Source organism: Vidua chalybeata, chromosome 9 (assembly GCF_026979565.1).
Source record: "Vidua chalybeata isolate OUT-0048 chromosome 9, bVidCha1 merged haplotype, whole genome shotgun sequence".
NCBI classification, from domain to species: domain Eukaryota; kingdom Metazoa; phylum Chordata; class Aves; order Passeriformes; family Viduidae; genus Vidua; species Vidua chalybeata.
Window position 1 is genome coordinate 29616860 of NC_071538.1, and position 21291 is coordinate 29638150.

Consider the following 21291-nt stretch of genomic DNA (forward strand, 5'->3'; position numbering starts at 1 on the left):
TGGTTTTGCAGTTTGCTCCTCCAAGCCTCTGGAACATCTCCAGACAGCCGGGGTTGGCCGGGAGGTTGCATGCAGCCCCAGCTGGAATTGCTGTCCTGGATTTACAGAGGGCAGTATTGCTGCTCCTGCAGAGCTCGCAGTTGTAACTAGGACTGTAATGCGCGGAAGCATAAATACTTGAATAGAGTTATGGGATAAATATAATTCCTCTCTTCTTTTGTTTATCTGTAGAGCTGCTAGAACCACTGGCATGATTTAAGATACTTGATTCCTGCACTTACCCTGAGGTAGAGGAAATAAGCACGAGAAATTTCTCCAGCTCAGGCAGGTAAATACCTATATCTATATAGCTTATAGTGAAATTAAGTTCTTGGTAAACAAATGAATTGTGGAAACCTTCCTAAAGAATAGGAACTGATTTGCTTTGTAAAATATAGTTTAAAAGGAACAAATTAATTTTAATTATATCTTCTTTTTAATTTATTAGTTGAAGAACCTTTCATACTGAACTCCACTCTGAAAAGAGGGGAAGCCTCTCCTGTGTGGGATTGAAATAGATACTTGGCAGTTGCCTTGAATAAACTAAGGCAAAAATGTCTATCATAGATCCTTATCAACACATTGTGGTAAGTACCACTGAATCTTATATATATACACACACCATCTTCTCTGATACATATACACTGTCTTGTATAATGCCTTCCCTGCTGGAAGTTACTCTAAATAAGCACATATCATTTGAGTTGTTACTATTTCCTTCAAGAAATGGTAGGTGTGTCAGCTTTCTTGCTTACAGTGCAGTTTTGGAGGGGGCAGGGGGTTGTACTCTTTCCCTTTTCATTAGTATAAAGGAGAGATAAGTTGACAATTTGGGATATTTAGATCTTAAACTGGTGAATGTCACTAATGTTGGTTCAACGAGAATCCTTACAATATATCGTGCAAACTCAGAGTGAGATGATCTGTGCCACTCAGCAGCACACTGTGCCCCTGCTCCCTTCCTTCTGCTTTATTCCAGTGTTCCTGCTGCATCCTTGTCCCAGCTGTCACACCCTTGGGATGGCAGTGAGCCAATGGAATGAGCAAAAAACCCGTTCAATACAAAAGTAGACAAAAATTTCTTAGGGAGAAATCCTTCCCTGTGATGGTCGGCAGGCCCTGGCACAGAGTGCCCAGAGAAGCTGTGGCTGCCCCTGGATCCCTGGCAGTGTCCCAGGCCAGGTGGACAGGGCTTGGAGCAGCCTGGGCTGGTGGAAAGTGTCCCTGCCCATGGCACTGGATGGGCTTTAGGGTCCCTTCCAACCCAAACCACTCTGGGATTCCATGGAATGGGTAGAAATTCCATTCTGTGCTTTTGGAGCTGGCCCAAGGGGAGAGTGAGCTCATCTTGTGGACGTGTAGAAGTAGGAGCAAGGGAAGGAGGAGGGAAATGGGAGCAGAACTGCCCTCAGTGGCTCAGCAGCCTCTGAATGCCAGCTGTGCTGGAAGTGAGTTTCCAAAGCAAACACTGGCATGGCAATTCCTGCCCAAGCCCAAATCCAGAGCCTCACTGGGTGTGTTCCTGTCAGGGGCTTCTCGTAACAGCACCCGGCTGACAGCAGCAACAATGAGGTGTCCCCAGAGATAGCTGCCACACACTTGTCACAGTGTTTTACTTTTACATGGCTAAAAATACTCCCTGTGCTTCCTACAAGTGATCTCTTATCAGCCCTGTGGTTTGTGCCCCATGCACTCACATCCTCCACACCAGTGTGCAGCCAGCAGATGTCAAACTGGCTTTTACTCCCTGCCCAGTCCTGTGAACTGCTGGGAGGGAGGACAAACCTCAGGGTGATGTCTGTGTTAAGACAATACTGACTTAATTCCTTTCAGCATCAGTGCCCTCTTCTGGATGGATTGCTTGGAATGATCTGTACCTTTATGGGAGAGGTCTCTGAGGCACTCGGTTATGTATTTTATTAAATCACTTACATAAAAGGACTTTTTGATACCAATAATCAACAGAATGGAGCTGTCCTACATATATAATATAGTAAATAAAAAGTGTGTATGTAGTAAATGTAGTTACAGCTCCCTGGGAATGCTGAACTGTTGCTTGTGGGAATGTTGCTAATTCCAGAATCAACATTGTTTGTGCAAGAACTGATCCTTTAATTGCTTGGAAAGTGAATGGAAATCTTTGAAGTTTTTTAATTTGAAAACTGAAATCCTGCGGACAGTTTTTTTGGCATTTTGAGCAGTCATGGGCAGCAGGCTCACATCAGTGCAAAAATACTGGATTTAAATGATATTTAGCATGAAATTACTCAAAAGGATTCTGCATTTTCCAGGAGTCCTTGTGCTGACTGTTGTGTGTTTTTTGAGCTTTTTGGTTTTCTTTCTCATTTTATGAAAGACTCTAAGGTATAAATTAAGATGTTCAGAAAGCTGCTGCAGATGCAGACAGAACTGACTATTCCAAAAATGCAAAGAATTAAAGTGTGTAATACCTCTTCATTTACTTTGATATGGAGGTTAAATATTATAACAATGGAATAAATACTTCAAGATAAAATTTGTGTGTGGGCACAAAAGTTTGTCTTAACTGTAATACCCTGTGAAAGAAGAGCATGAACTCCATGAAAATCAATTACTTAAGTAAACAGGCAAATATTTTCGTTTGTCCAGCTCCATTGTTAGCTCAAGTGTCCTTAACATGAAGGAAGTAAGCCCATTTAATACCTGTGCAGTCTGCCTGATTGCCTGGCACACAGAATGCCAACGTCCTGGTGGAGCCCTGCTCTGTGACTCAGCATTCTGGAATATGACAAATGTGATGTTGAGCACATGCAAATCCCTGCCTCGCTGGGCACGTCCGGAAGGGCGGCAGGCAAAACCCGCCCGTGTTCCGGGAGATCCTGGGGCTGTGTCCCAGGCCCTGGTGGGAAGGGGGTGGTGTTTGTGTGCTCACAAATGCAGGGACATCTAAAAGAGGGCAAAGCAGATAATTAGGGAAATTTTCCTGAGGGGAAGGAAAGCACTCAAAGGTTGAGAGAGGAACAAAGGAGAGCTGAGGTGTGAAAACAGGAGATGCTGAACCATGGCTGTGCAGTCATGGAAAGTGCTGTGGACTGAACAGTGAACACCGTCGGCCCGAGTTCCCATAACTCAGAAAACCCATATTCAGACAGGGCATGGTGAGATTTTGGTTTTTCTCTTTTCCTCTCTAAATTTATGGAGGAAGAAGAAGTGAAATGAAACATATCTGTAAAGCAGGTCACTTTGGATGGTGTATTTTAGTTTTTTAAATCCGTAGAATCCCAGAATGGATTGAATTGGATGGGACCTTAAAGCCCATCCCACCTCACTGCCACGGGTAGGGACACCTTGCACTGGAGTTAATTGTGAACTTTTGAAATTTGTCCTAGATTTTTAAAGGAATGTAGATGTTGCTCCTCTCAGTGTTGCAACGTTTAAGTGATTTATTTACCATCATCTGTTTTTCAGAAGTACTTGAAGTATTTGTACAGATTTTTATCAAGACTTAAGGTGAATGTAAGTCACTTGAGAAAATGCAGTTTAGTCATCTAAACTAGCAAGGGCTGGATTTGTAAAGGCATTCAGAGTCAATATATTTCTCATTATGTTTTCAGGGGCCTTCAACAGAACTCCTTCTAAAAAACTAATAAAAAATGCTTCTGAAATATGGACATTTAGACCTTTTTATCTTCTTAGAAACTGGACCCTGAGTGGAAAATTGCCTTAATTTCCCCTTGCACTTAATTTGCGTGAAAAACATTTATTTTGGTGCAAGAAGAGATCTAGACTTTTGAGCTTCCTGTGCATATCTGTGTATTTATTTATTTTTGGTTTTTTTACTAAGAGGGAGGTTGTTTATTTCAGTAGTGGCAAATTTCTTCCAAGTGTACGACTATGGCCAAACATTAATAACTGTGTATAATTGTAATCCTCAGTGTGTTGTTTTGGGTGAGGCTCAGGGAAAGAACATACTGCTTTTCTGTTTTGCCAGGCCTCTGTGTTTTCACATGCCTTTCAGAGGATCCCAGTCTTAAACCAGACTTAATTTTCCTGGCAGTACAACAGCTGGAATGATGGAGGTTGCTGCTTAAGTCAATAAAAAGCAATTTTTGTGAAGGCATTAGTAAAACAGTTATGAACTTGTAATAGAAATAGGTGATCTCTGTGCTGCTGTGAAGAGCGCAAACTGGGAAGTGGTGGCTTGGCCTTGCTTTGATGGTAGGCATAAGAATTTAGGCATATGAGTTTAGGCATATGGGAGATGCAAGCAAATTACTTTACAGAGTGCTTGTTATCAGGGAGTATTGTGTAGTATCCCCCTTTTCCTGCCAGAGCTGTGGGACATCAGAATTGCACACAAACTTCACCTGTCAGCTGAGAACTAAATCCTGCACGCCCATGTCCCATCCTTGTCACTTAATTATAACTCCACTGTTAAATGCTCAGTGATCTCTGATTTGTGGTCTCCAGTGAGGACAAGCTCTTTCTTGACAGCTGAGAAAAAGGAGGAGGGTAGTGGGTTTGTACTTGAAGCTGTTTCTTTTAATTACAAGGTTGGATATGACAAAGGAAATGCTTCAGTCTGTATGAAGAAACTGAGACCAGTTGTGAAACCAACTTCATCAATCTGACATACTTGGGAGATAATATAATAGGGAGATAATAAAGCAGCTTTGAACATTCTCAGACAGCAAACTGGAAATAGGGGGCAGCAAGAGCCCATGGTTTCTGGAGAGTCAGAGCTTGTAAAATTCTTGAGGCAGGGTAAGTGACAGAGCTGGGGTGGCTTCACACAGTTGTGTTCCCAGCCCTTCTCAGATACCCATGAAAATCCCCATTTACCCTGCTGTGGAGGAAAACTCTGGGCTTCTTTTTGGCCTATAGCAGAGGCAGAAATTTGTTCAAGGAGAAGTCACATCCTCCTTCCCGTTCATCCATCTTGGAAGCTGCAGTGCAGGAGGTGGTGGATGTCACTCAGTCATTGGGATGTCTTCATCTCAGCCCATGGAAGGCTGTGAAATAGGTGTTACTCCTTAGGAACTCTGGGTTCCCACAGCTGAACCCTCTCTGCTGGGGCTGATGCTTTCGAGGTGAGCAACTTCCCACTGGGAGTATTGGGAAGAGTCTGAATTCCCCCTTTCCTGTGGGTGCTGAACCTCTTGCTGTGCCATGACGGTTTCAGTGCGCCACAGCTGGCATTGCCACAGTTTCCCCCCGCCTGCTCCTTTGGTCTTGCATCCAGATAACTCCTATGGCTGCCATGGGAAAATTCCAGAGCCAGGCAGACAGTCCTGGCTGGATCCTGCAGCAGCTGGCACAGCGTGGGGGTGATTCCAGCCAGATAAAGCTGATAAACTCCGTGTCTGGGTCAGGCATGGCTGCAGTGAAGTCACCCCTGGATGGCTGTGGGCGTTTTCTCCGGGAGCCTTTGCCACGGGGATGTGGCTGTGCCTTGGCACACCTCAGGCTGCTGCAGGAGTTGTGTTGGTGTCACTGGAGGTGCTTTTTAATGACTCCTGACTCAAATGCCACTTAAGCACTCACAAGTCACTTTGCTGTCTATAGAAGATTAGTTTTGGCTTTCCTTTTTTTGTGGTTTTTTTTTTTTTTTTTTTTTTTTTTTGAGAAAATGGCATGTAACCTATAAGATGTTAACTTTTTATTTGTATGAGAGGGATCCAGTTTGGCTCAGGTCTCTGGGTGTGAGCCATAGACACAAAATAAGGAGACTTGGCTGAAACAACCAGTTCTGGAAAAAAAAAAAAAAAAAAAAAAAAAAAAAAAAAAGAAAATATCCAGATGAAAAAATAGCAGGAAAGCAGCAGGCAGAGCCTGAATAAGCATGTCCTATAGGAAGGATATTGTCTATGATTTTGAATGAATTTCAGTGAATTTTGTGATGGTGGCCTTCTCCCTGGTTGTTTTGGTCCCAGTGACTGAGTTTATTTTAATGTGCTTCACAGGTCAGTGGGTGGTTAGGAAAAGATAGAAAATATACAATTGTGTGAGACCTGATCATGGCTTTAATACCTCACATTTCCTTCCAATCTCTGTGTCCCTGTAAAGGCAGGATTGGCTGCCCTGCAGTCTGCACTGGTGATTCTCAGTGGTGTCCAGCAGGTTGGTCAAACTCAGGGCTAATAGATAAAGCAACAGTACAGCCGAGTTGGTGATCTCTTCTATTACGGCTTTTTCTTTTTGTTTCTTAATTTTACGTCTTTTCCTACTTCCCTGGTCTGTTGAGGACACACCTGCTCCTAGGCAGGCAGCTCCTGCTGCGTGTTTGGGCTTTGCAGGAAACGGGAACCTCCAGAAAGTGCATGAAAGGTCCTGGTGACTGTTTTAACAGCTTGCTTTGCACCTTCCTTACATTGTCTTGAGGCTGCTTTCACACTGAATATTGATGTGTACTAGAAGGTGCAGCACTAACTCTACCCCTTGTGTGTGCAGTGTGCATTTATCTGCTCCAGAACACAGACTTTGAAGTAATTCCCGTCATTCTTTTTAGCAGGGGAAGGCAATTACCAAGACAAACTGTAAAATATCCCATTTTTATTTTTCCCTTGCCATACTCAGGTGGTTTCTGCCTGACTAAATGCCTCGGAGCAGGTTCTGTGGTGAGGAGGAGTGTTGTTGGTTGAGATTAGTAGGTGTGGCTGCAGGAAAATCCAGCAGCCCCAGTGCAGGTACCTCTTGGTAAAGCTCCAGGGTGCAGTTCAGCTTTAGGATGCTCTATCCAGTATGAGTTTCCCTTACGTTTTGACTGGGTGATTTCTCTCTCTCTGTTTTTGGACAAAATGAAACCTTATTTTGATAGAGGGGGTGTTTTTTGGTTCTGGAGCTTAATCACCTCTCACTCTCTGACTTTCAGGTGGAACACCAGTACTCACACATATTCACTGTGACAGTAAGGAAAGCCACAAATGTCACCAAAGGAGCCATTGGTGACATGCGTGAGTATCTCTCTCTCTATTTTGCTTTTCTTCTATGAGCCTGGGCAGGGAGGGGGAGATGGTGACTCATTGTGCATTAAATGGTTGTCAGTGGGCTGGTGATGGCTTTCTGTCTGTCTTCTTAAAGCCAGGGCAGGTTCCCTGTGTCACTGCTCACTCTCACTCAGAGAGCAGATCTGCTGCTCCTTCTCTCCATTGATCCAGAAGGGCTGAGTGAGTTGTAAATGATTTACCTACAAGCCAGCAACACCTACAATTAGCTTTTTGGCTCAGTCAGAAGTGCTGTGTGAGTGCAGTGAAACTGGAAATTGCTGCCACCTCACAGGGCTGTGGTTTGCTGGGGGAAAGAAAGAGCCCAGAGCTCTCTCTGCTGAGTCAGTGCAGAAAGCAGAAAAAATGTAAGACAATAAAAAAAAAAAAAAAACCCACCCAAGTGGGCCAGCAGATCTTGTGGTGGGGAGATGGATGACACCAGCACTTCTTCCTCTTTCTGGGAGACTGCTGAGCCTCTGGACTTCACAGCTGAACAGGAAACCACTAGGAAGAACAACTCTGCTCTGCTCTTAAGGAGGGAAGAGGGAGAGAATATTGGCTGAATCTGCAAAAAGAATATTCCTTCTTCCTTAGGTCTGTCTGCTTTGCTGCCAGACCATCTCTCCCTTTTCCCAGTGCTTGCAGGCTGGGGGCAGGGAGGATGAGTGTGACCGTTGGCTCCTGCTCTCCCATCAAGCTGATTGGACTTTTATGTGTTTATGAAACACATAAAAACTTTTATGAAACACATAAAAGTGCTTCCCAACTCCTGGAAATTACTTTTGGGTCGAAGTACAGCACCTGCTCTGACCCACAGCTTTGCTTCAGGGGGTTTTCATAATTGAAGTCTACTGTTGAGGCTAAAATTGCAGGAGGGTTACTTGAGAGGGGGATGTTCAACAGCCACAAGTACAAGGGAAGAGAGGGGAGCCCTGGCAAAAGGGAAAAGAGGGAATTAGGAGTCTGTCATCCCCTGTGGGGTAAGGAGCACACAGGGAAGATGCAGTGGTGTGTGTATGTGTGCAAACAGATATATAGAATTTCATACATCTGGTGGTCTTTAGATAAGGAGACCTTAGGAAAGGTGCTGGAAGAGTGGAACAAGGAGCCCATGAGTTTGTGTAAGAGGATGAGTTAAATGGAAAGACACAGGTTCTTGGATACAGATGTCTGTCATGAGGCAGTGTGGGCAGCATGGGCAGGGAAAAAAGGGGAGGTTGAAGTGGGGACCCCATGACATGACATTAAAGGAAGTATGGAAAGGGTGACAAAAGCCAGAAGATCGTGGCAACTTTGTGCACCAGAGCAAACATGACCCTATAGTATAAACTTCAAATATTATCCTTCAATATAATTGTTAAAAAAAAAATCCTTTTATCTTAGCAAGTCATCAAAATCAAGAAGCTGCTTAGGAAGAACATTTTATTTTGATAAAGCCTGCCAGAGTGATGCTGTAGAGGGCCACTGAAACCTGCTTGGCTTCTTGTCTGAGATAACTGCCAGAGCTCAGTAGCCTGAGGCACCCCCAGTCTGGGGCATCTCTGGCTGAGCTTCAAGGACCCAGGGCTGGTCCTTGAGGTCCCGGCAAATCCCCCAAAGCGAGAAAAAAAACAGATTGTTGCTTTTTTTTGCTTTTTTTTTTTTTTAATTTTTGGAAAATTAAAAGTGTTTTTATTCCCGTCCTGGGAGCCTGGCAGCTACTTGATGAAGTGAATGATTGTGTTAATTACTGTGGGGAGGTGCTTGAAGCTGTGAGTGGGGAAGGGCTTTACAGTTGATTGTGTCAACCTATATATATATATATATAGAGAGAGAGATTTTTTATGTATATATGTATATATATTCGTTCTATTTGATTTGCCAAAAATGAAACTTGTTGAGGGAATTGCTGAACTTTTCCATCAGGTTTTTTGTCTCAAGGACAGGAAGATGGCTGTGACAGACCATGTGTGAGCCCTGTTTGGGGTGGGTGCCTGAATTTCACTTCCCTCATAGACACTCCCAAGCTGTTAACTCTTCTGGGGGGTTGCCCTTATTTTTTTCTGTTGTTTTTGCTCTAGGTTATGAACCAGAGGTGCTCTGGAAACAAGAGAGTTAATTTTACATTGTGGTGTGATGGAGCCTGGGGCAACATGAGGGATTTTGTTTGTTTTGCTGTTCTTTTTTTCCATATCAGCCTTTCCAAGACTTTCTGGAACAGCTCTTAGAGAGATCTGAGCAAATCTAAGTTTATCAAATATGCTGAAGTACTTTGTGTGATATTTTTTATCCGGAGGCTCTGAACTCTACCTGTGCTCAAGGAGTTTTAGCTGGCAGGTCTGGTGTGCGTGGTGCCCCTCACAATGGGTGGCATGGAGGCACTGACTCCTCTGGTATGGCCATCCACACCTCTGTCTCCTCAAGCCCTGGCTGGGAAGATAACCAGTATTTCTAGAAAGTTTTCCAAGATTTCTTGAGCTCTTCATGAATGGCCATTCTGTCATCATGTGAATCCGTGGAGTGATAAATGAGATTTCCTGTAGAGCTCACCACCCAGGATGGTGGGAAGGGGGCAGAAGAGGTTTGAAGGCAGACCCTTTCTTTCCCAGCAGTTCATTCAAGTCCCTTCTTATTTCAGGTGTCTGTCCATTTACTGTTGCCTCTATAGAAGTCCTTCCTTTATTGGTGTCACTTGTTTCAGATTTAGTGTCCTTGTCTGGGTGACTCCCACACCCTGGATTCCCTCCTGTCAACATGCAGGTGATGCAGCTGTAGTTTGCAAAGGTTTAAATCCTGCTTTAGAGGCTGCTGCTCTGGTAGGTGTGCTCAGCTCCAGTCCAGCCTGGGAGGTTTGTGAGTTGAGTAAGTGCAGCAGATGGGTGCTGGGTGACCTTGGCTGGCTGCTGTCACTCCCTCTGTCAACAGGATGGGGAGAGGACATGATGGAAGGGTCACATGAGGACAGCTCTCACCTCTCACCCACATAGGCAAATGGGCTCAGTTGGAGAAAATGACTGTAGTTCATTGCCAGTTAATTGTAGCAGAGTAGGACAGTCAGGAATAAAGCTAAACTCACCTCCTGCTGTACACCTTTCCTTCTTTTCTGCTGCCTCCCTCTGCCAGCTGTCATTGGGATTGGGGTCAGCCAACGGACCCTGCTGAATTGGCAGAAACACAGTCCAGTGAAAAAGATGACAGAAAAAAATATATGAGGAAGAAATTCTTCCCTGTGAGGGTGGTGAGGCCCTGGCACAGGGTGCCCAGAGAAGCTGTGGCTGTCCCTGGATCCCTGGAAGTGTCCAAGGCCAGGCTGGACAGAGCTTGGAGTAATCTGGGCTAGTGGAAGGTGTCCCTGCCCATGGCAGGGAGAGCTTTACAGCCTCTTCCAACCCAAACCATTCTAGGATTCTATGCCCTTGCTGCCCAAAACCTGCTACATAAAGCTATTACAAGGTGAAAAATCAGAAAATCTGCATGGCTTTGGTGAGGATTTCATTATCTTAATTGCTTAGCCTGCTGCTGATTGCAGACCTTGTAAAATCACTTACCTAACCGGATCTCTTGAAAAAGACCTTGCCTTTGGCCCAGTGAGTTCCTATACAGTAGATGTGTAGTTTTGAGTCTACTCAGATGCCACCCAAACTGTACGGCCTTTCCTTACTTCCATGACAGTACAAGAACTTGCAGGAAAAAAAACCCAGAGTCCCAAACTGCAGCATTGTGGAAGAGAAATGCTTGCAAACTGGGTCTCCTTTCCATAGCATCTCTCCCCTTCTGGACTTTCAAGGATCTTGGTGGAAAACTGGGTCAGAGGAAGCATTATAAAATTTGTCTTCTATCTTTAAACATGTATTTAAGTGTGCTGGCTTTCACAACAAACAGTGGTATCTACAGAAGAAACCAGTTGTGTGACTCTGCTCTTAACGATCACTCATCTTGCTTAATCCTGTTTGGGATTTGCAGCTTTTCCTTGCTTCATCTTCTTTTGATGCCATGATAATGAACCGTGTCATTCTGGGTATTTATAGGAAAAAAATCCCTTCTTAAAAATGTTTAAAGCTTGATAGCTCACAGCACTGGTACTCAGCTTCTCTCCCAGTTGCTGCCCACCCTGTTGAAATCAAGGATGCATCTCCACTGCAGTTAAGCTGCTCAGATAAACAAGTGCTGGGAGCAGTGCAGTCACCAGAGCTCAGCTCTGGTTGCAAAACTTGCCCAAACAGAGCTGGGAAGGAGCTCCTGGGTGGCTCTTGGCATGGTCAGCCCATGCCACTGCAGCCATCTGTGGACATCCCCCCAAGTTCAGGAGATGCCCTTCCTCATGGCTTCCTGCATCTCCAAAGGAAGCTGGGATGGGAGCACACCTTTACCTGTCTGGCCCTGCGATCTGGGAATGAGGAAGGGATGTCCAGCATGCACTGTTCATCCCTCACACCCCTGTCCCCTGGGGCTGTTCCCCATGAGCCAGAGCTCCTGGGGTTGAAGCTGGCTTGGTTAAACCCAAGTCATGGCAGTCCAGGCAGGTGTGAGCAGGGTTTTAAACCTGGCCTAGCTGAAAGGAAGGAATTGGAGATTTGCCTGCTTGTATTATGGTTTGTGTTACAGCAGCTCATTCAGGACTCATCCAGCTGTTCTCTGGACTACAGCTGGCCAGTCCTGCACCCTGAATTAGCTACAGTGCACTTGCCTGGTGGAGTGCCATCAGATAAGGCTCTTCCTGCAAGGCCCTGGAGCAGCTCCTGATTTGTGCAAGGGGAAAACAAGCTAAACTGCTCCTCTTTTCCAGCCTAACAGCCTGGGAAAAGTAGGTCAGAGTTGGCCAATCCTCCACATCCTACAAGCTGCATGTGCAAGTCTTCGTGTGGCTGAAATATGGATTCCTAAGAGATGGATAAAAGAAAAAATCTTAAATGAACAGTGCTGCTAACAACTGCTCAAGATGTCTACTGCAGATCTCAGTATAACACTGAGGCAACCAAAAGCTAGATTTCAGTTTCCTTGGCACACCCAGTATCCTTTCCCTTTTGTAGGGATATCCAGTGCTGGGAGGTAGAAGTCATGTTGGAAATGGGCTCATGTGCTCCACAATGAAACTGATCCAGATAATGCTGCTCTTCCCAGCTGTAAAAATATAATTTTGATGAGAAATTCTGTCTGTGAGTGCTTGCCATGGAGTTACTGAGGGGGGACCTGTTTCTGTGAGAGTTTGGTGAAAACTCGTTCCCATCCTAGAGGAAGCTCTCCCATGACTCTGTTGTGCTGTGATGGTGACATGGAACAGTGCTGGCTCAGGCCTGGGATCCATCTTGTGTGGCTGGAGAACCCCCTGTCCCTGCTCCAGCCCTGCCAGGCTGTGACCAGCCCCAGAGCTTCGTGGTGGCTGGGAGCTGCTCCTGTCCTGCAGGCACACAGTGTGTGGTCATTGGGATGGGGCTGGGCTGAGCCTCATCCCCAGTGGGTTCAGCTGTGAGAAGCAGGTGAGCAGCACTGACAGCAATGAGCCATGGAGTGCCCAGGTGCACTGAGCAATCCCAAAGGGAACAGAGGGAACACAGGTGCAGTGCATGAACATGAGGGGATAAAAGGCTGGGCTAAAGGACAAGAAGGGTGGATGCTTGCAGCCTTCTGATGTGGTGAGGTGTTACTGTGTACATTATGGCCATCTCAGCTGTGACATTGTCCCATGTGATGTCCTGTCTCCAGACAGAGCTTCCTGGTGGGGCTCCCCTCCAGGACCTGTGGACATCACTGCTCCTCCAGTTTGGGCCTTTCACTCCCTCCGTTTAGGAGGAAGCTCCCATTTGTTCCCTGTGATAATTTGACTTTTTCTTGCTTTCGATTCTTTTCCCTGTCCCAGGAGTGCTTTGAAGTTGTGTTAGGGTTGGGCTAATGCCTGATCCAAGGGAGGATTGGGAAGATCATCAGTCACAGTGAGATGTAAAGGAAAAATATGAACAGGGTAAGAATGTGGCACTTCCCATTGATCCTCTCCTCTCCTTGGCTGCCTTTGGTGAGACTCCCTGAGCTGGATGTGCCTTTGGGGTAATCAGCTGTCACTGAGTTTTTCTTGCAGAAAATTCACTGTTTTTCCTTCAATCCACATAGGTCTTCTCATCCACAGCTTTTTGGGTAAGGAATTCTGCAGGTTGATGCCTGAAGGAGACTTTTAATTCATTTTGAAAATGTTATTTTAAAAGCATGAGCTGAAGAATCTGAACTGGGGTCAGTTTGGGGCCCTTCACGACAAGAAAGATACTGAGAGTCCGGAGCTAAGGAAGGGAACAGAGCTGGGGAAGGGTTGGAGCACCAGGAGTGGCTGAGGGAGCTGGGAAGGGGCTCAGCCTGGAGAAAAGGAGGCTCAGGGGGGACCTTGTGGCTCTGCACAACTCCTGACAGGAGGGGACAGCCGGGGGGGGTCGGGCTGTGCTCCCAGGAACAGGGACAGGAGGAGAGGGAATGGCCTCAGGCTGGGCCAGGGGAGGCTCAGGTTGGGCACCAGGAGGAATTTCTGCATGGAAAGGGTGCTCAGGCCTTGGCAGGGGCTTCCCAGGGCAGTGCTGGAGTCCCCATCCCTGCAGGTGTTCAAAAACCATGTTCATGTGGCACCTGGGGACGAGGTTTAGTGGTGAACACAGTGATGATGGTTGAGCTCAGTGGTCTTGGGAGATCTTTTCCAGCCTCACCCGTTCTGTGATTCATCATCTGGGTACTGCCTTGTATTTTGTAGGATTCCAACTGTCCCACAGATCCATCAGAAAGGCTCTTACAACTCAAGAATGTTCATTTATGCATTTCACAGACTCAGCTTAGAAATACCAAGTGAATTTATTACTAACAGAATCAGAGGAGGATGATGAGAAGTAAAATAAGCCCTTAAAACACCTTTTCCCCCAGCCCCTCCCTCCTTCCCACCAACAGCTCAGGGAGACAGGGCGTGGGGGTTTGGTCAGTTCATCACCGAGATTTCCTTCCCTGCTCAGGAGAGGAGTCCTTTCCCTGTGAGACCCTGGGGTCCCTCCCACAGGAGACAGTTCCCTGTGAGCTTCTCCAGCGTGGGCCCACTCTCACCAGCAGCAGCCAAACCACACCTGCCACAAGGTGAGTCCCCCCCACGGGCACACAGCCCTCCCAAAACTGCTGCGGCGTGGGGCTCCCTGTCCATGGGGTGCAGTGCTCCAAGGCCAGGCTGCTCCAGCCTGGGAGCAGGGCCCTCTCTCCTCCAGGGATCTTCCACTGGGTCACAGCCTCCTCCAGGGATCTTCCACTGGGTCACAGCCTCCTCCAGGGATCCACCTGCTCCAGCATGGGCACCTCCCCCTCGGGCTGTGGGTGGATCTCTGCATCCCCCGTGGATCCCCAGGGGCTGTGGGTGGATCTCTGCATCCCCCGTGGATCCCCAGGGGCTGTGGGTGGATCTCTGCATCCCCCGTGGATCCCCAGGGGCTGTGGGTGGATCTCTGCATCCCCCGTGGATCCCCAGGGGCTGTGGGTGGATCTCTGCATCCCCCGTGGATCCCCAGGGGCTGTGGGTGGATCTCTGCATCCCCCGTGGATCCCCAGGGGCTGTGGGTGGATCTCTGCATCCCCCGTGGATCCCCAGGGGCTGTGGGTGGATCTCTGCATCCCCCGTGGATCCCCAGGGGCTGTGGGTGGATCTCTGCATCCCCCGTGGATCCCCAGGGGCTGTGGGTGGATCTCTGCATCCCCCAGGGGCTGTGGGTGGATCTCTGCATCCCCCGTGGATCCCCAGGGGCTGTGGGTGGATCTCTGCATCCCCCGTGGATCCCCAGGGGCTGTGGGTGGATCTCTGCATCCCCCATGGATCCCCATGAAGGGGCTCAGCTGCTTCACCCTGGTCTCACCAGGGCCTGCAGAGGAATCTCGGCTCTGGCCCCTGGAGCACCTCCTGCCCCTCCTTCTCCACTGACCTTGGTGTCTCCACGTTGTTCCCCTCACATGCTCTCACCTCCTCCTCTTCTCTGACTAGAAGAAAACCTGTGTCCCACTTTGTCTTGATTTTCTTCTTAAATCTGTTATCCCAGAGGCATTACCAGCCTCTCCTATTGGCCCAGCCTTGGCCAGCAGCATGTCCAGCTTCAGAGCCATCAGGGACTGGCTCTGCTGGACATGGTGGAAGCGTCCAGGAGCTTGTCACAGAAGCCACCCCTATGGCCCCCCTGCTACCAAAAACCAGGCTGTGCAAAACCAATGCATGGAATGAGGTATTCCACTAGTTTGGTAGTGAGAACTAGGCATTTAAATTAATTAAAAAACCCTAAACCCTTTAGACTCTGGCACACTACTAGAAAAATGTTATTTTGCTTAATGCTTCAGTCACTTCTCAGTGTGTATCTGCAAAGAGGCCTGTGCAGATAGCCTAGAGAAGGCAGTATTTCTTTCTTTCCTCTTGGCACTTCTACAGATGTGGTTTGACCAAAAGCTGACTTGTTTGTTTTTTTTGGTTTTTTTCTGCCCTTTCAAGGCTGGATCAGTGGAAGCAATGGTGTCCTGCACCAGTGAACTGGGTGATAGTGCAGTGCCTGTGCTGGGAGCTGGTTCTTTCCTCCACTGAAGTAACACCAGAGATGAAAAGCAGTGTCATAAAAGGCACAAATAATTTTTAATGAAGGTGTTACCTAATCCCAGGATTTCTCATAGCATAGCTGCTGCTCCAGAGCTGCCTTACTTCCCTTGGAGTCACCTTCTGCTCACGAAATCTAGCACTGCATCACCCCTTTGCAAAATCCCCAAAGCCACCAGCCCTGGCATTCCCTGTGGTGCCTTAAACACAAGCAGCAGGGAGTACTCCTGGGGTTTTTAGGTTGCTGTGGCCTTCTGGCAGGTCTCCTGGCACCTGCATTACTGCTAGGCTATGGATTTGTCTGGAGCATCTCAAGTATCTGTTCCATGGTTGGAGGGACAGTTATTGATAAGTACAGTTTTTAAGAATTCCTTTTTAAAAAACTGAAAAATCACATGGAACTAGGAAAATCCATGATTTTAAAATTCATTACTTTTTTTCCTGACCATGGCAGAGACATCAACTCATATTTCCATGCCACTCTGAGGCCCCATAAAATTCACAATTTGAATAGAAATTCTGTTGTTATTTAGCTTCCTTCCCCTTTGAGGAGAGAGGGCAATTCCCATTATTGGCTTGTCCTCAGCCAGGCTGCTCAGCTGCATGTGCTAAACAAGTTGTACTGTGGTGCAGCAAGCCCAAAAAATGGTGGGCAATACACAAAAAAAGGTCACTTGGTACCTAGTGAGTTTTATCAATGGGATTGCACTTAATGGTGGATAAATTAAGGGTTATTACCAGTTTTTATTTTGAGATAGACATGTGTCTATCTCAGTATTATATTTGAACAGGCTTTCTATAGTTTCTTTATGCTATTGAAGTAATTGAAATGACTGAAATATAAATAATAGATCTGCAATATTAATCATATGAATATGGAGGCCTGATGACTGCCATCTCATCAGACTAATAACATAAGATCAAATGGTTTCCAGTCATTGCAGAACATTTTACAGGTTTCCCTAATAGCTAGATTGCTTAAAGCATTACTCATTTTTCACTGTGAAAATGTTTGACCTTAATTATTGTCCACTGTGTGTTTCACTTGGTGATTCATAATGTAATTTAAAGGGAGAATCCTATAGCCATGACTTAACCAGGAGATAAACCAGATGAGGAAAAGTCAGTGAATCCCTACTTTCTACCTCTCAGCCATTCCCAAGGCAGCAGTTTAAAGCCAGCAGAGAGGATGCTGACTCTGCTCTTATTTTTGGATGAGTGTCTTCAGCTCCTGGAGCTTTGGGTGGGGGGGGGCTGTAAATCTGAATTATCATCAACATTTTGTTAATTACCCAAGACTTCATCTGCCTCCAAGCTGCTAATTGCAGGACCCTCGTTGGCATCATGCTGAAAGCCTTAATTGTGTTTTTTTAGAGTGCAGGTGGGGTTTGAGATACTTGTGCTTAATTGTTGGTTCAGCCTGCCTTGTTTCTGAGAAATGGTGATGGAGCAGCAGCGCTTGCATAAGGAACACCCTTAGGGCTGAGCTGCACAGAAACTCTGCTTTCCTCAGAAATGTCCTGGGAACGAGTGCAATTCCCCCAGGTGGCTGCTGCTGAGGCAGCTGCTGCAACAAAAGACCAGTTCCCCAACAGTGCTGCCCCTACACAAAATCCTTAAGGCTGGAAAAGACCTTTAGGGTCATCAGGTCCAGATAGAGATCATTCTCAGACATAGATAATTCTCTTGTCGTGACTGAACATCAGCTTTTGACCATACACCGTAATGATTCTTCCTTTTAAAATCAAATTATAGATGGCAGCCTTCCAGTGCCTAAAGGGGGTTCAGGAGAGCTGGAGAGAGACTTGGAACAAGGGATGGATGGACAGGACACAGGGAATGGCTTCCACTGCCAGAGGGAAGGGTTAGATGGGATATTGGGGAGAAATCCTTCCCTGTGAGGGTGGGCAGGCCCTGGCACAGGGTGCCCAGAGAAGCTGTGGCTGCCCCTGGATCCCTGGAAGTGTCCAAGGCCAGGCTGGACAGGGCTTGGAGCACCCTGGGCTAGTGGAAGGTGTCCCTGCCCATGGCAGGGGTGGCACTGGATGGGCTTTAAGGTCCCTTCCAACCCAAACCATTCTGGGGTTCTGTGATAACAGTGCTGATCAAGCTATTTTTAGTTACAATTTCAGCTTAGGTTTTTTTTAACATTAGCTGGCAAATTAGCAGAAGCCCAGGCAGGAATAAAAACACCGATGCTGAGAGTGCAAGCTGGCTGTTTAATGTACATTCGATAACTTCAGTGTTTTGAAATACATTAAGTGAGTACTTTTGTGTTCTTTGCCAGGTTGCTGGTAGTTTTTGGTCCCCATCCAAGGAGTGAGATTTTGATTAGTATAATATACCTTAAAGAAGTCTTTAGTATTGCTTATAGCAGTATCTTAATCAGAGCAAGCAGTCTTCCTGTATACTTTCTCTTCATCTAAAGAAGGAAGTTAGAATAAATTTTCATTTTCTTAACTGAAAAAGCTCCAAATAAACTTTCAAACATGAAAGGGCAGGTGATTAAATCTTTGCCTTGGGTTAAAAAGCCAATAAAGAGATGGAGTGAGGTGACTTGGCAATACTGAACTACCAAGACTGATTTTTCCAAGTTCAGTTGATCTATGCCTTGGGTTTAGTTCCTGTTTCAACACTTACCAGGGTTTGCCTGATAGAAAGTTAGTAATGGATCTGCATGACAGAGGTCTGGGGTTTCTACATGCTTTGGGGTTTTAAATATGGATAGGAAACCATTTGCTGTTTGTGTCGATAAGAAAAATTAGATTTTTGTAAGAGTTGGGACTGATCACAGCATGATCTGAAGGGAGGGTGCGGCATTGATCTTTTGCCCAGAACTCTGCTCAGCCATCGGGATTTTGTCAAAAATCCAGGTTTTTGTAGGCAACTTCAGTCTCTTAGCAGAGCAACCCTGGGTGTTTATTGCCAAAGTCATGCTGGATATCAAGGCTTAGCAAGACCTTGTCACTTCATGGATTTTTAGTTTCAAAGAGCCTTGTTTCTCTTGATTCTTTTCTTTGTGGCAGAGCTTTGTGTAGTAGTTGAAAGGAATGGAAAAGTTGGCAAGTTGGAACATCTGCCCGTGAGGAAAGACTTGGGGCTTGATCCCCCAGTTCCCCTGCCCATAATGAAGAGACAAGATCAGACATAATTCCTCAGGAGCTAATAAAGGTTGCTATTTAAAGCCTTTCCACACTGATCTCCAGCCTTAAATAGCTGCTTGTTCATTACTCAGGGAGCACTGAGACCACCTCAATGTAGCAATTAGCTGAGCCCCACAGGTATGGAGCACAGTGGAAAACTCCTTGACAAGTTGGATTAGGATAACACTGAATAGGATTTGCCTGGGGACACATTCAGAACTTCCTGAGTGGTTTCCAAAAGCCTTATTTTTTTGGTTGTTTGGTAAAGGTTTTTTCCTCAAAATACATTTGATTTGATTTGAAATTATCCAACTTCTTCGTTTTCCTCTTTTCCTTCTTCTCCCAGCAGGAGGGAGAAGTGATTCTGGACCTCAGGAATCTCATGGATAAGGTCTTATTAAACTCCCAGAGTTCTAAAATTTGCCTTTATTGAAAAAAGGTATCTTTAGACTTAAAATGTGTACAAGGAGGAATGTTTGAACTTGCTTTCCCTCATGATAGGATTTAATCTGGGCATTGCCCAGGCTCCCCAGGGAATGGGCACGGCCCCAAGGCTGCCAGAGCTCCAGGAGTGTTTGGACAGCGATCCCAGGGATGCACAGGGTGAGGTTGTTGGGGTGTCTGTGCAGGGCCTGGAATTGTACTGATGATCCTTGTGGGTCCCTTCCAGCTCAGGATATTCTGTGATTCCATGTTTCAGTGTTGGAAAGACGTGGGTGTTTTACCACAGCAGAGCAGGAGGATTTTCGTGATCCACCGCAACCACAGAAATAATTTCCCCTGCTCTCCTGGGAAGCATCTGAGCCCTGGCTCCATTTGACACAAAAAAAAGCCCTCATTGGACAGAAAACCCCTGCATGCTTTAACTTGTTAGAAAGTGCATTTTTAGGGCTGCATTCGGTGCTCTTAGGAATGACTATTTTTAGACACATCTGCTGGGATTTGCCAATGTTTCCTTTTCACCCCCTGGTAATTGCTATCAGCTGCAGTTCCCATATCTCTGTTTCCAGTCGGGGTTCTGCTGTGTGAATGAGGTGTCCTCATCCTGTGGTGATTCCCCAGAACTGTGGTGGTGGCAGTGTTTCAGAACCGAGTGCTCCTTAGCTGTGTGCAGCACTGCAGTGCTGTGACTGATTTCCTCCATCACTCCCAAACCTGCCAAGGTGAAAGAGGATCCAAAACCCACAGCAAACTGCTTGTTTTCATTGTTTTGTGGGATACTTGCTGCTGTGACACAAGCCAAAGCCATTAAAGGCTAGAAAGAGAGGGAGAAGTGAAAGGTTTTAAAAACACCACTCCCTGCCAGATGTTTGCATATTCCCAATAAACTTCACTTAGTCCCTGTGCCATTCTGTTTCCTCAAGGCTTTTCCCCTCCCCTCCTAAAAGCCTAATGTCTCTTTTGGGGAGATTGTTGGTATAGTTGTATCATTTTTGTCATTACAAGTATGTAACTTAAGGAGTTGTATATCTTTCTGTCCCTTACCATGAGGGGATCTGTGATTTCACAGAATTGTATCAATTTTTCCAGCCCAAGGTGGAGTTTTCCCTTGCCTGACCTGTGTTCTGCTCCACAGTTGACACCCCAGATCCCTACGTGGAGCTGTTCATCCCCACTGCCCCTGACTGCAGGAAGAGAACCAAGCACTTCAACAATGACATCAACCCCGTGTGGAACGAGACCTTCGAGTTCATTCTGGACCCCAATCTGGAGAATGTTCTGGAGGTAAATCCCATGGCTGGGCTGGGGAGATGAAGGGTAAAACAACAGTGGTTTACATGTGTGTGGCATCTGAAGTCTCAAGATCACCCCTTTGTTTTAAAAGTTAAACCTGGGTTTAGCTGGTGCTAAGCAAGAGGTGTTGGATAAATTGAATTATTCAGAGTAGCCTGAAGAGTCATTACAAGACATGCCTGTGAGTCATCTCTGGGACAGCTCCTGAGGGATAGCAGCTTGTTATTCCTCACATCAGCTGCAGAGTACTCCCTGCTTCCTACCCTGATTCAGCTCTTACAGATAGGGCATAGGTGAGGCTTAAGTCAATTGTCTGCCCATGGAGACAAAGCAAAAGGCTGGTTCTGCTGTGTCCTCCTTGCCTGGAGCCCACCCATGGCTCTTCTGCTCACTCCATGTGCAGCCTTGTTGGCCAAGCCACTGTTCAGTCTCAGTGTGTTAAACTATACAGGCTGCACACAAGAGCTGAATGTTAGGTGTGTTTTCTGAATGGGCATGGCAAGGATTTAAGGTTAGCTCTGGTCCTTTGTGAGCTCTGTTCTTCACAGAGGATGGCCCTGCCACCTGCTCTCTTCTGACCCAATGTTCAGTCTAAATTGGCCAACTGGGACAGAGGCTGCAGCATGTGAATGTTTTCCTTGAGTTTGTGACCATCAGACCTTGGGTCTGAAAGGGACTTGTGCTTCCTGCAAGTTCCCTGTGTTCCTGGGGAAGGTTCTACAGCTTGAGCATTACACCCATGGTCTGCTTGCTGGGTCATGAAAAATTATCCCATGCATCCTGCACTAGAGACAAAAGAAAGTAGGGAATTCACAATGATTTCCTGGGAATCAGTTCCTGCCTGTTCCTC

The 21291-nt window shown here is 46.4% G+C and overlaps 1 protein-coding gene across 3 annotated transcripts in view; it reads left to right on the forward strand.

Moving 5' to 3' along the window:
* PLA2G4A (phospholipase A2 group IVA) overlaps window positions 1-21291 on the forward strand; it is a 70912-nt gene that overhangs the window by 17022 nt on the left and 32599 nt on the right. For all 3 annotated transcript variants that reach the window (XM_053950250.1, XM_053950249.1, XM_053950248.1), the window contains exons 2-5: window positions 232-328; window positions 488-626; window positions 6890-6971; window positions 20284-20432. In XM_053950250.1, the coding sequence (XP_053806225.1) occupies window positions 594-626; window positions 6890-6971; window positions 20284-20432 (264 nt within the window). In that variant the 5' untranslated portion in view covers window positions 232-328; window positions 488-593. The remainder of the gene's footprint in view (window positions 1-231; window positions 329-487; window positions 627-6889; window positions 6972-20283; window positions 20433-21291) is intronic.